The 13776-nt window shown below is 38.5% G+C and overlaps 2 protein-coding genes and 1 pseudogene across 2 annotated transcripts; all 3 read left to right on the forward strand.

The window, feature by feature from the left end:
• Nucleotides 2508-5857, forward strand: LOC109831684. The gene is made up of 6 exons (XM_020399064.1): nt 2508-2606; nt 2686-2793; nt 3467-3571; nt 3812-4264; nt 4337-4414; nt 5582-5857. The coding sequence occupies exons 2-4, from the start codon at nt 2707-2709 to the stop codon at nt 4202-4204; spliced, it is 585 nt and encodes a 194-aa protein (XP_020254653.1). The 5' UTR covers nt 2508-2606; nt 2686-2706; the 3' UTR covers nt 4205-4264; nt 4337-4414; nt 5582-5857.
• Nucleotides 8464-11446, forward strand: LOC109831350 (putative disease resistance RPP13-like protein 1). The gene is made up of 2 exons (XM_020398680.1): nt 8464-11221; nt 11378-11446. The coding sequence occupies exons 1-2, from the start codon at nt 9074-9076 to the stop codon at nt 11444-11446; spliced, it is 2217 nt and encodes a 738-aa protein (XP_020254269.1). The 5' UTR covers nt 8464-9073.
• LOC109831351 overlaps nt 11597-13776 on the forward strand; it is a 4683-nt pseudogene continuing 2503 nt past the window's right edge.

Raw genomic sequence — 13776 nt, forward strand, 5'->3', positions numbered from 1 at the left:
CGAAACTCTAGGTTAAAAAAATATAACGTTAACCCTAGACTCCCGTCCAATAATTTCATCCAATTCTTTGAGGTTATAATATAAGATAAACGAGTCATTAACCCTAGACTCCCGTCCAATAATTTCATCCAATTCTTTGAGGTTATAATATAAGATAAACGAGTCAATTTTGGGTAGGAGATAAAGTTCTCTACCCAAAAATGATCGTTCACTTTATATTATAATAGGAAAGAATTGGTATAGAAATTTGTAATTATTGGATCTGTCCTTCTCGGACGGGTTAAGAATATAGTAGTGCGTACATCCAACTTTGTATACTTTGTATGTTTTTATTTCTTAAAAATTTCGGCAGCACGTACTCGTTCTCCGAGTATAATAAGCGTATGTTGTTCTGCGTTTTGGTCTATTGTCAATACACAGAATAACATCCGCACAGTGTACAGGGAGAACAGTGGGTAGGTGCTGCAGAAATTTTCAAGAAATGAAAATATACAGAATATGAAGTTGGATGTAAGCACTACTATATTCTTAATGGGATAGAAGCCTTCCTATGACAGCCGCTAGATTGTGCTAATTAGTCATCATACCTTAATAAGTTTCAAACCTACCTCAATTAGCCCAACTTAAATGCTACATCGTATGTAAGTGCTCCTGCTACAGTTAAATGTGATGCTTATCGTAAAATTTCACCCAAAAAGACGTTGGTAAGAATTCCAATATGTAATCATTAAATTCAAATATCCATCCATAATTCCACAAATGCAATTTAGCATACTCCAAATTTATGGTTAAACTAAAGCTTGTGGTATTGTGAGACACCTACATAGTTGGGGAGTTGGGTTAGGGTGAGGTGGGGGGGTACATGATATGCAGCACCCAAAGTCCAGGATGATTATGTGAAATTAACCCTAGCAAAAAAGTTGCAAACAAGTACGTATACATCATGTTTAAGGATGATGTGTGTATGTATGTATATCGTTTTGATAGTTTAAAATTTATTAGTATACTATCTATTTTCAAATAGAGTTTCTAATTATAGATTATCTACAGATGAGGAAAATTCCTGATAAGTCATGGATAGATATCCCTAGGATCGAACGGTTTCGTGATCGACATTATAAGGATGGATGTGAAGCCTTTATGAAGTATGCCGAAATGAACCCAAATAATCTAAGTAGCGGTGCAATGTACTGCCCCTGTTGTAGGTGTAAGAATATAAAGCTGAAAAATAGAGAGGAAATACGAAGTCACTTAACAAACTGTGGGTTTTACGAGGAATATAAACATTGGTCCTATCACGGGGAAGGCCGTATTGAAGATGAAGTACCGGATGTGCATGTCGATACCAGTCATGGTTTCAGGACAGAAGATATAGAAAATTTACAAACTAATATTGGCCCTGACCATCCCGAATATGATATAAACAATGATGGTGAAGATGATACGACAGATGATGTCCAAGATGCAACTGAGATCGAAGATGTTGATGGCCCAGAAGGTTTTGAAGATGCTCATGTTTCTGAGGACTTGGATCGAATAATGAAGCTATTAGAGGATAGTGAAAAGGATCTGTATGAGGGTTGCACCAAGTACTCCGGATTTTCATGTGTGTTGGAGCTCTTGCATATTAAGAGCCTCAGTGGAATGGCAAATACTTCTTTTGTTCTTCATTTGAAGTGTCTGGCTTTCCTTGTTATATTGAAGATGGGAACTACCTTTCCACTTAAGGCCTTCACTTTTCTCCATTTTCCGATCCTTATAGTACCACCTAGTTAGGGCCATTATGCATCTCTCTTGCATATAACAATTAGTTTGACGATTGAGCTTATAGTCAGCTTTTGGTATGATTGTGGATTTTGAAACGATGATTTCTAAGTATCTGTTCACTGTATTTGATAGGATTTGGTCTACAACGTGTCTGTGTGCACGCAAGTACACTAACTAGATGATTCTAATATTTTAGTAGATATAGAAATATCTAAATCCTCTTGCAACATTTACTTACAGAATGGTTCATCAAGCTCTGAACAATAAACATCATGTAACAGAGAACTGGGAGCAAAGGTTTGTTGTTAATGTAGTTTAGTGACATTGACAGTTTGTAGTTTAGTCAATGCATACTGCAATTTGTTTCTTATTGATTTAGTCAAGGGTGGGTTGGTAGTCCAGCTGCCACTGGCCCTGCAGAGAAATTTTGTATCTCAATATTTATTTAGTAAGTTACATTAAACCCCTAATAACTTTCAAAATGACTTTTTTATATTGTTGTTTGGTTATAATTTATGGGAGTTATTGCAAAACCAGTGCATCTATATAGCATAAGTTGTCTATTTTGATTTAGGGGTCTTCTAACAAGCCTATACTTATCTTACATATCTATATATAAAATTGTAGGAATACTATTGTCTTGAGGATTACCCTAGAGCATGGCACTATGTTTTCAACATAAAGGTTGAGTCCGTGCTTAAACAATGGCGGCATGAGCTGAAGAGCTCAACATATGATAATATACAGCAGATTGGCAGAGGTTTTTAAATGTCGATGATAGGGTGGACCTCGATCATTTCACGGCTCTTCTTTTCTATTGGGATACCGAGTCAGCACAGGTATTCATCATTTTCATTTTGCTTACGAACGAAGATTATAGATGCATTTCATCCTTAGTAATAAACTCTTTTTTTGTAGAATAAATCTAGGAAGGGCTCGATGAATCGACATAGCAAGCGCAAGCTTGACCACCACTTCGGATCGACGTCGTTTGCCAATCTTGAGTATGGTTATTGTCGAGGCATGGTATAATATTTAAAATCTTGTCCATTTAAAATCTATTTGTTTCTTACTGATTTAGCTTATCTTGCGAAAAACTTAGGATGACAAGATAATATTTTAAGGAGAAATTAAAAAATGTGAGACACTTGTAATTTATTCTTTCCTTTAATTATGTTTTTAAACAAAAAAGAGCAGTTGGTACTCATCTATTTTGGTTGTGCAATTTGTTTCTCTTTCCATTGCTAAAATTGAAATGGCTCAGCGACATTTGTAATTAATCATACATTTATAATATACTATTCCGCGGTAGGTGATTGAAATTCATATGCTTTAATCCGTATAGACAACTGAGGAAATGTTTTGGTTGTTTGACAATTCGTTGCAAATATTTGATGATGCACATAAAACCATTCAACCTCCATTTCCATGTTTCTTCATCCTGTTCATTTAGTTTTTTAGTAAAACATTCTAAAACCACAGCAAGGATTAAAACAAGCATTGCATAAATATTTAAGGAGTAGGTAAGATAGATTGTAGGTGTACGAAAAAAGTCTGATACGCACCACATTTATTAAGCGACAATTGCAGTTGAGGGTTTGAATTGGTTGTATTGCTTGTTTCATTTAGAAAAATAAGGTGTATCAGTTTGAATTGGTTGTATTGCTTGTCTAGTGATAAAATTTATTATAATTTGTAGGGGAAGCTGATAATGCCTGTCAATTTGAAGGCAAAGTTAGCTTACGGCACATTTCGCTCGACTTATAAATATGAAGTCAAGATTAAGGAAAACATGGTGTCGGTGGTAAAATTTTTCAATAAATCATATGATAATAAGTATTCTGTTGATGTTCGTTTCATTATTTGCCAATCAAATATATATGTCTTATAAATCATATGATAATAAGTATTCTGTTGATGTTCGTTTCATTATTTGCCAATCAAATATATATGTCTTTTCCTTATATGATTTAGGATAGTATTGATGATGTTCGTTTCATTATTTGCCAATCAAATATATATGTCTTTTCCTTATATGATTTAGGATAGTATTGATGTTGCGTCAAAGGAGGCAGCACTACGTGCTACTCAAGAAGCTGCTGATGATCCTCATATCTTGTCTAGAGAGGAAAATGACGCCATTGCTATGAATGTTATGGGGTATAATAATAGGGGCATATTTCCATTGATGGGGGTTGGAGCTATGCGGGGCACCTCCAGAATATTATCCACGGCGTCGTCACCAACCTCGACTGCGACAGGATCCTCAACAAGGATTCCTACCACTTCTGCAATTTTACGTGTCTCATGTTATCTGCGTGGTAAGATCGACCCTGCATTACTAATGCAACTGACGAAGGTTATGTTTTCAGATTTGCCAGCAGCCCCCACTAGCGATGAAGTTTTTACGCACATCGTATTATGTTTGTCCGATTAGATTCCAGCTGAATTATTTGGAGAAGTTTTGGCCCTTATAGATTTAGACACTGGTGCATAGGTATGTTGATAATATATGTGTGTGTTCTATTGCTAAATTTCATACTCTAAAATTAAATCTATTTATTTTCAGGATGGACTTGCTGGAGGAAGCGGTAGTGGCGTGCAGAGGAGGGATATTGACGACGACAATGACTCTTGATTTTCTGTGGTAAGTTAGTGATTTGTATATCTATTACTTTAATCCGTTCCGTTAAAATGTGTTGAAGTTTTTAACTTGGAAGAAAGAGACAAAATATTCTTTTCGCTTAACAACCCTTCGGCTAGTCTACATGGATTCATATAGCCTGGTGTGAAACGCCCTTCCCTTTAAAATGACTTTGATGTTTATGCTCATTTTGAGATTCAGTAATGGCATTGAGTGACCAATTTACTTGGTGAAAAATAGTACCCAGGGTGATCCTAACTGTTTATAAATATATTTCTACAGACAGTAATTGATTTCATGTTCCTTAGTCCCATCCCCTCTCTGTTTTTATTCGTTTGTAGGAATTTTTTCCACATCCAACACCTTGAATCAACAAAGAACAAATGCAAACTATTGACTACTAGCCTAATATCACCCTTCCAGTAATCAATTCTGGTGACACAAGCTAATTGGCATTCACTCAAATGAAAACCAAAATTTCATGCCAATGTAAGCACACACATTCGTGCGCAGATATATGTACACAAGAAAAGAAGGTCATCAAATACTTGTAAAGTGAATGAGAAGTGACCTGCAGATAAAAACACTTCTTGGTCTGTATTTATTATATTGTGTACAAAACTAACAATCACAAATACTTGTAAAAAGGATAGGAACCCTGAGACAGTTATTTGGGATTATGGCGCAGTTAGGGAGCATTTAAAGACATTTCAAACATTGTGAAATAATGTTTGTGGTCATGTAGATAGAAAAAAGACATACACATACTTGAACGCAATCATATCGGAGAACTAATGATAATAGAAAATCTCAAGTAGAAAATATGAAGAAATTTACTTTTAGCACAATTTGTACAGGTAGAAACACCATTAGCACAATCTATATACCTTGATCTACATCTAATCAAATCAATACATTAATTTCTATCTACATCCAAGTTAAACCATTAATGGTGCAAGTCACTCGTACACCCCACTACTGCGAATTATCTTGTATAATTAATCCAAGTTTAATTAATGCATATATCTCTCTCTATATATTAATCCAAGTTCTTCTTTTCAGTTTTTTGGACTAATTTGTCAATTATTGCTTTTCTCCCCTCAAAACCCACTTGTATTACATTACAATCTACTCTTAACTAAAAAAAAGAAACTTATCTTTGTTAAACAGGTTGGATGACTCTCTTCGTGTTGATATCATCTGCTATATCGACAATGATCTCCTGTGTGTTTATTATGTATTGGATGGATAATTTTATATGTAAGAGAGAGAGAGTCAAAATATGTATAAAAAAACATGTGTTTGATGCTTTTATACTGTGAATTGGTATGTGTAGATGACTATAAGTTGTTTTGCGGATACTTTATTCGTTTGTGTACATTGGTTGGGTTGTATAGGACTAATTTCTCAAATATGGTATGTGATTTGAACTGATATTTGGATTTTGGATTGTTGATTTGAAAGATGGATTTGCATATTTGGTTGGATGTGCATTATTATTAAATTTGCAGGTGGTAATTTATGTAATTATTTGGTTGGATGGATAATTTATGTAATTTATGTAATTATAGGTAAATTATGTAATTATATGGAATTTATGCAAAAACTGAATTGGGAAAATCCGTCTAGGATATGTCCAATACGTAATTTCCGTCTGGGATGAAGTAAACATCCCAGATGGAAAAACCGTCTAGGATACTTCCTAGACGGAAATCTGTCTAGGATACTTCTTAGACGGTAAAAATATCTGTCTAGGATATTTCCTAGACAGAATATTGTTCCGTCTAGGATATTCCGTCTAGGATGTTTCCTAGACGGAAAATTTGTCTAAGATACGACATCCTAGACAGAAACTAATTTGCCGAACATCCCAGACGGAATTCCGTCTGGGATAGCCTATTTAGACGGAAATATTGTTTTCCTAGACGGAATTTTCCGTCTAGGATACCTCATTTTGTACCATTGCATCAGCAGACGGAGGCAAGGATAGGATTGCCTTGTAGAGAAAATAGCGACGGTCAGCATCTGCGTAGTCGCAGACATAGGGTAGAGTGGTGATAGAGGGGAGCTGGATTTGCACTCTAGTTACCGGATTCAAAAGATGCATCTCTGACATATCATAGACAGTTATGAGCCAATCGTGAGAAGATCTGATGCACACGCGCCTTCGTATCTCTGGAAGAGGGAGAGGGATGTTGTAGGTTCGATTTTCAGAGAAGCTCAAGAATTTAGCACTAATATTGTCTTCGCTGGGTAGCATGAGCCACGGGGAATCAGGCTTCGGGCGCCATGCTTTCTCCTTAACGGCTTGGTTCCATGCGTTGCAGGCACAACTCAGTCTAATGTGATCCGGCAAGGTCAACTTTTGGATGATCAGCCCGAGGAGCTCCGTGGGAAGCTCTGCATACTTTTTCTCAGCCATATCGTGGTAGGTTTTCTGTCGTTTGAAACCAGCAACCATGTACACCGTTGACAGTAAACACGGTGTAGCGGAAGCTTAATCGAGGAAAATAGTTACTCGTTTTCGTACGAGTGAACGACACAAATCCTAGAAACCTTGGGAAAAGAAAAACCTTCTGATCAATGATAATCAGATTATAATTTTAAGCATATAATGATAATCAAATTAAAATTTTAAGCAAATCCAATTTCCGATTCCTGTTTAACAGTGATCAGAAGTAGGAGTTTTATTAATGTGATCATATTCCTATAGTGATTAGAATTAAGAGGTTTGTTAATTAAATCATGCTCCTGTACTAGGGATTAGGATTATGAAGTTTACTGACTTAATTCAATTCCTACAGTCATTAGGAATATGAGGTTTATTAATTAAATCCTACTCCTATAGAGATTAGGATTACGAGGTTTAACAATTCAATCATGTTCCTGTACCTATTCCTGTACTAGTGATTAGGATTAGGAGGTTGATTAACTTAATAATATTCCTATTCTCGATTAGGAATAGGAGGTTTATTAATTGCAATAACCTCATTGCAGAGTGAAACCTTTGAATTCCATGTGAGACTATCACATGATGTGTTTTTTAATCATATCTAGAAGAACAAACAAGTCGAAGACAATCCACAATCCCTTAAAAACCCCATTTCCAGACTAGAATGATTCGAGCAAAACATTAACACATTTTCAAAGAAAATTTCAATGATTAAAGAAAAAAACTTACATTTTTGTGTCGGTTCTCGAGCAAGTTCCTGATCTTCAAAGCCTTCTCGTCAATGTGGCTCTCTTGCTTTATCATCTCATTACGACGTCTCTTCTTCTTTCTCTGCTCTCTAGCTTTTGTTAGCAGGGTATTTGTTTGCAGATAAATACATAAGATTCTGTCCTAATACAACAAGGTCTTGAAGTAAGTACGGAGTCATATTTTGTAAGTATCATTAACAAATCCCTGTTTTTATTAGGACTTGGATTATCTTGTTTTAGGAAACAATTTTATTAGGTATCCGGATCCGATAAGGTTTAAGTAGAAGCGTTTGTTTATCTGGTCGGGTAGACAATTTAATGGGGTCGGATTCAGACCGTTAGGTCTGTTATTGAGTTGGACCGAGGTCGACCCAATTGAAAAGTTAAATTATTTCGTAACGAACACCCCATATTTTACAACCTATAGTTTTATGACCCGTCAAATTCATTGATTGTTTTAAATGACAACCTATTAATACACAAATCCATTAGTTTGTTTTTAGTATAATTAAAGGTGTACAAATATGAAGATTTGAAGGCCTAATATAAAAATGGGAACTTTCCATATTAAACTGCTAAATCTTTAATATTTTGAAATTTAGTTTTTCAAATGATTGAAATTCCTATTATAGGTCCCTCAATTGTCTAAACTAGTCCCCTCAATCATTGACATTGATGCCTTCAGGCAAGAGAAGAAGTAATAAGACGTAAGAATCGGAAGAACTAATAGCAAACTCAATGATTTGAGGGATTATGTTTAAACTACTAAAGATATTATGAGGCTGATGTAAAGATTTGATAAGAATAATACAAAAAAAAAAGAGAATAGAATTTGTTATAACATCAATTAACCTAAAGTATTGATCATCTTCATGAAGCCGACAAGTGTCGGATCTTAGCATCAATCATGTCAGCTCAACCCAGCCGGAGGCGACTTGGGTCACCTAAGCACTTGACCTTCCAGACCTTCCAGAGCCAGGACGAGTCAAGGCCAGCTCTCATTCGACCATCAATCGAATCGACCACCCTCATTCGCTCGGCTGTTCTGACAACTTGTGAAGCTGACTAGAGAGGCAGTATTTATCGTCCATCTCACAAGCCAAATCAAGAGGTGATTTGACCTCGAAAGCGAAGCTAATAGCTATCCTTTATTTTCATCATGAATGCCACTCAGTCCTTGGTTTTAATAAAAAGAAATGGACAAAGAGAAATGGACCTGGTTGGCTCTAACAAAAAGAAACGGACCTGGCATCACATCCTTGGTTTAACTTTATCATTGGAAGAAAAAGAACGATGCATGGTCTTAATAAAAAAAACAATTGACGCTTGACTTTGATAAAAGAAGTGGATGCTTGGCTGTAACCCTTTATCTTGGTCTCAACAAGTCGATAATCACCATCTCAACAGAACCTGCAAGAAAGAAAAACGAAGAGGGAGTGGAAAAAAAAAATCAAATCAAATATGGTGGTTGTCGGAGATGTGATTGCAAGCAAAATCATTGAGAAGCTGGTGGAGGTTGGGTTTGACTACGCAGCAGACCAGTTTTTTGCTCGGCGAAGACGAATGAACGACGAGCTTCAAAGGCTCAAGGATGCTCTTCCTCGTATCCGAGCTGTCGTAAACGCAGCGGAGAGCGGGCAAGGAGAAATAACCGGAGATGACCTCGACGAATGGCTATGGCAACTTAAGGATGCTGTCTACATGGCCAGTGACGTACTCGACGATCTCGATTATACTGAGATACAGAAGCGAGTGGAGACGGATGCTGCAGGAAGCGGACCTCGTGGCAGCAAGGTGAGCGGTTTTATTTCCGATTCTAAACGAAGAGTTTCCAAGTTTAGTAAAAGAGCCTTTAAATCCGACCCCACCCTCGAGAAGCTAAGGGGGGCTGTCAAGAGGCTAAGTGAAGTGGCGGCAGGCGTTGAAGTTTTTAACCGTTTAGTAACAGAGCGTAACCAACAACAGCAGCAGCAACAACAGCAGCAAGAACAACTTCGTGAAACTGGACCTATTGTAAGGGAGAGAGATGTGCTGGGAAGGGATGGGGAGAGGAAGGAAGTGTTACAGTGGTTGACGAGGGCGCCCATCGCTAATGAGGATCACGAGGGCATCTCTCTTTTCTCCATTGTGGGCCTCGGAGGAGTCGGAAAGACAACCCTTGCACAAGTCGTCTACGGGGATGACACCTTACAGAGTTCCTTTAGCATCAAAATTTGGGTGTGTGTCTCCACTCGCTTTGATGTTAAAAAGATTAAGGGAGACATCCTAGAATACGCTGCACAAAGGAGACCGGACGTCGGAGGACTTGGCCCACTACAGGTAGCTCTTGAGGCCTTGGTGTCATCTAAGAAATTTCTCCTCTTCTTGGATGACGTTTGGAATGACGACGATCTCTCTAGTTGGCAGACGTTGTTTGCTCCGATGAGGTGTGGACTTAAAGGAAGTAAAATCATTTTAACTACCAGATCGGAGAAGGTCGCCGAAATGGCTACACTAGCTTTGGGAGGGACGACAAACCAGCCAAAGAAATTAATTCCCTTGGATAAAAGTAACTTCTTATCACTTTTCAACCGATACGCATTTGTTGGAACAAATCCCCATAATCATGGGAGGCTGCAATCAATTGGAGAGCAAATAGCCGGAAGGCTTGGAGGCTTGCCGCTGGCTGCCAAGACGATTGGAGCGTTATTGCGTTCTAACTTGGATGACAGTCACTGGATGAATATTCTGCAATCTCGTCATATATCAGATCACGGACCACAGAGAGATGGTGTGATGCCGGCTCTGATGTTGAGCTACTATTATTTACCGAAGCACCTAAGACCTTGTTTTGCTTTTCTCAGCACCTTTCCTCAAGATCACCGGTTTCTCAAAGATGATCTAGTTTTAATGTGGATGGCGCTCGGCTTCATCCAACAATCTCCTCAGAATCCAGCACAGGCACCAGAGGATATTGGAAGCCGCTACGTTGATGAGTTAGCCAAACTGTCATTCCTTGAACAATATGATAGTTGGATAAATGCCTCAACTCAAAGATTGGAAGAAGTTTACATCATGCATGATCTTTTGCATGATCTGTCAAGCAAAGTATCTCATGGTGAATGCTTTACGTTTGTTGGAGATATGTCAATCAACCAGATCCCAAACACAGTACGTCATTTGTACTTTGAAACCGGTGATCTTGGTCTTCTCAAAGATATGGACAAATGGAAGAACTTGCACACCCTGATTTTAAAATTCAATGGATACAATGATGAGCATGCCGTGGCTTTCCGACAAGTGTTTGAATCACTAGAAAGCATTCGAGTGTTGCGCATCACTATTAAAGAAATGGAAGTGTTGCCGTGTGCAATAGATAAATTGAGGCATCTCAGATATTTGTCAGTTGATCATCGTTTTACTCGGTTGCCTAGTTCAATCTGCAAACTTTACCACCTGCAGGTACTTGCTTGTAGGAATATTGCAACTTCTTCAGTTTTGGTCTTGAATAACCTTATTAACTTGAGACACCTGCTGCCATGTTATCTTCCCTATGAAAACGACAAAATGTATAGAGGAATGAGGAAGATGAATAAAATGAGAATCACTTTTCTCCTTATCTCTTCTCTTGTCTATTTATATTTACATTTCATGTTTGATTCTTACTTTTGATATATATGATGTATGTAGATATAACAATAAGATTACAACACTTTCCATATTAAACTGTTAAATCTTTAATATTTTGAAATTTAGTTTTTCAAATGATTGAAATTCCTATTATAGGTCCCTCAATTGTCTAAACTAGTCCCCTCAATCATTGACATTGATGCCTTCAGGCAAGAGAAGAAGTAATAAGACGTAAGAATCGGAAGAACTAATAGCAAACTCAATGATTTGAGGGATTATGTTTAAACTACTAAAGATATTATGAGGCTGATGTAAAGATTTGATAAGAATAATACAAAAAAAAAAGAGAATAGAATTTGTTATAACATCAATTAACCTAAAGTATTGATCATCTTCATGAAGCCGACAAGTGTCGGATCTTAGCATCAATCATGTCAGCTCAACCCAGCCGGAGGCGACTTGGGTCACCTAAGCACTTGACCTTCCAGACCTTCCAGAGCCAGGACGAGTCAAGGCCAGCTCTCATTCGACCATCAATCGAATCGACCACCCTCATTCGCTCGGCTGTTCTGACAACTTGTGAAGCTGACTAGAGAGGCAGTATTTATCGTCCATCTCACAAGCCAAATCAAGAGGTGATTTGACCTCGAAAGCGAAGCTAATAGCTATCCTTTATTTTCATCATGAATGCCACTCAGTCCTTGGTTTTAATAAAAAGAAATGGACAAAGAGAAATGGACCTGGTTGGCTCTAACAAAAAGAAACGGACCTGGCATCACATCCTTGGTTTAACTTTATCATTGGAAGAAAAAGAACGATGCATGGTCTTAATAAAAAAAACAATTGACGCTTGACTTTGATAAAAGAAGTGGATGCTTGGCTGTAACCCTTTATCTTGGTCTCAACAAGTCGATAATCACCATCTCAACAGAACCTGCAAGAAAGAAAAACGAAGAGGGAGTGGAAAAAAAAAATCAAATATGGTGGTTGTCGGAGATGTGATTGCAAGCAAAATCATTGAGAAGCTGGTGGAGGTTGGGTTTGACTACGCAGCAGACCAGTTTTTTGCTCGGCGAAGACGAATGAACGACGAGCTTCAAAGGCTCAAGGATGCTCTTCCTCGTATCCGAGCTGTCGTAAACGCAGCGGAGAGCGGGCAAGGAGAAATAACCGGAGATGACCTCGACGAATGGCTATGGCAACTTAAGGATGCTGTCTACATGGCCAGTGACGTACTCGACGATCTCGATTATACTGAGATACAGAAGCGAGTGGAGACGGATGCTGCAGGAAGCGGACCTCGTGGCAGCAAGGTGAGCGGTTTTATTTCCGATTCTAAACGAAGAGTTTCCAAGTTTAGTAAAAGAGCCTTTAAATCCGACCCCACCCTCGAGAAGCTAAGGGGGGCTGTCAAGAGGCTAAGTGAAGTGGCGGCAGGCGTTGAAGTTTTTAACCGTTTAGTAACAGAGCGTAACCAACAACAGCAGCAGCAACAACAGCAGCAAGAACAACTTCGTGAAACTGGACCTATTGTAAGGGAGAGAGATGTGCTGGGAAGGGATGGGGATACGAAGGAAGTGTTACAGTGGTTGCTGAGGGCGCCCATCGCTAATGAGGATCACGAGGGCATCTCTCTTTTCTCCATTGTGGGCCTCGGAGGAGTCGGAAAGACAACCCTTGCACAAGTCGTCTACGGGGATGACACCTTACAGAGTTCCTTTAGCATCAAAATTTGGGTGTGTGTCTCCACTCGCTTTGATGTTAAAAAGATTAAGGGAGACATCCTAGAATACGCTGCACAAAGGAAAGAAATTTCTCCTCTTCTTGGATGACGTTTGGAATGACGACGATCTCTCTAGTTGGCAGACGTTGTTTGCTCCGATGAGGTGTGGACTTAAAGGAAGTAAAATCATTTTAACTACCAGATCGGAGAAGGTCGCCGAAATGGCTACACTAGCTTTGGGAGGGACGACAAACCAGCCAAAGAAATTAAATCCCTTGGATAAAAGTGACTTCTTATCACTTTTCAACCGATACGCATTTGTTGGAACAAATCCCCATAATCATGGGAGGCTGCAATCAATTGGAGAGCAAATAGCCGGAAGGCTTGGAGGCTTGCCGCTGGCTGCCAAGACGATTGGAGCGTTATTGCGTTCTAACTTGGATGACAGTCACTGGATGAATATTCTGCAATCTCGTCATATATCAGATCACGGACCACAGAGAGATGGTGTGATGCCGGCTCTGATGTTGAGCTACTATTATTTACCGAAGCACCTAAGACCTTGTTTTGCTTTTCTCAGCACCTTTCCTCAAGATCACCGGTTTCTCAAAGATGATCTAGTTTTAATGTGGATGGCGCTCGGCTTCATCCAACAATCTCCTCAGAATCCAGCACAGGCACCAGAGGATATTGGAAGCCGCTACGTTGATGAGTTAGCCAAACTGTCATTCCTTGAACAATATGATAGTTGGATAAATGCCTCAACTCAAAGATTGGAAGAAGTTTACATCATGCATGATCTTTTGCATGATCTGTCAAGCAAAGTATCTCA

The sequence above is a fragment of the Asparagus officinalis genome, chromosome 2 (genome assembly GCF_001876935.1).
Source record: "Asparagus officinalis chromosome 2, Aspof.V1, whole genome shotgun sequence".
NCBI lineage: Eukaryota > Viridiplantae > Streptophyta > Magnoliopsida > Asparagales > Asparagaceae > Asparagus > Asparagus officinalis.

What these genes read in the sequence shown, in the direction of transcription:
- LOC109831684 (XM_020399064.1), top strand. Translation starts at nt 2,707, where the DNA reads ATGAATCGACATAGCAAGCGCAAGCTTGACCACCACTTCGGATCGACG. An exon ending in ATGGTTATTGTCGAGGCATG is followed by an intron (nt 2,794 to 3,466) that starts GTATAATATTTA and finishes TATAATTTGTAG; the next exon opens with GGGAAGCTGATAATGCCTGT. An exon ending in AGGAAAACATGGTGTCGGTG is followed by an intron (nt 3,572 to 3,811) that starts GTAAAATTTTTC and finishes TATATGATTTAG; the next exon opens with GATAGTATTGATGTTGCGTC.
- LOC109831350 (XM_020398680.1), top strand. Translation starts at nt 9,074, where the DNA reads ATGGTGGTTGTCGGAGATGTGATTGCAAGCAAAATCATTGAGAAGCTG. An exon ending in TTCTCCTTATCTCTTCTCTT is followed by an intron (nt 11,222 to 11,377) that starts GTCTATTTATAT and finishes TTCCTATTATAG; the next exon opens with GTCCCTCAATTGTCTAAACT.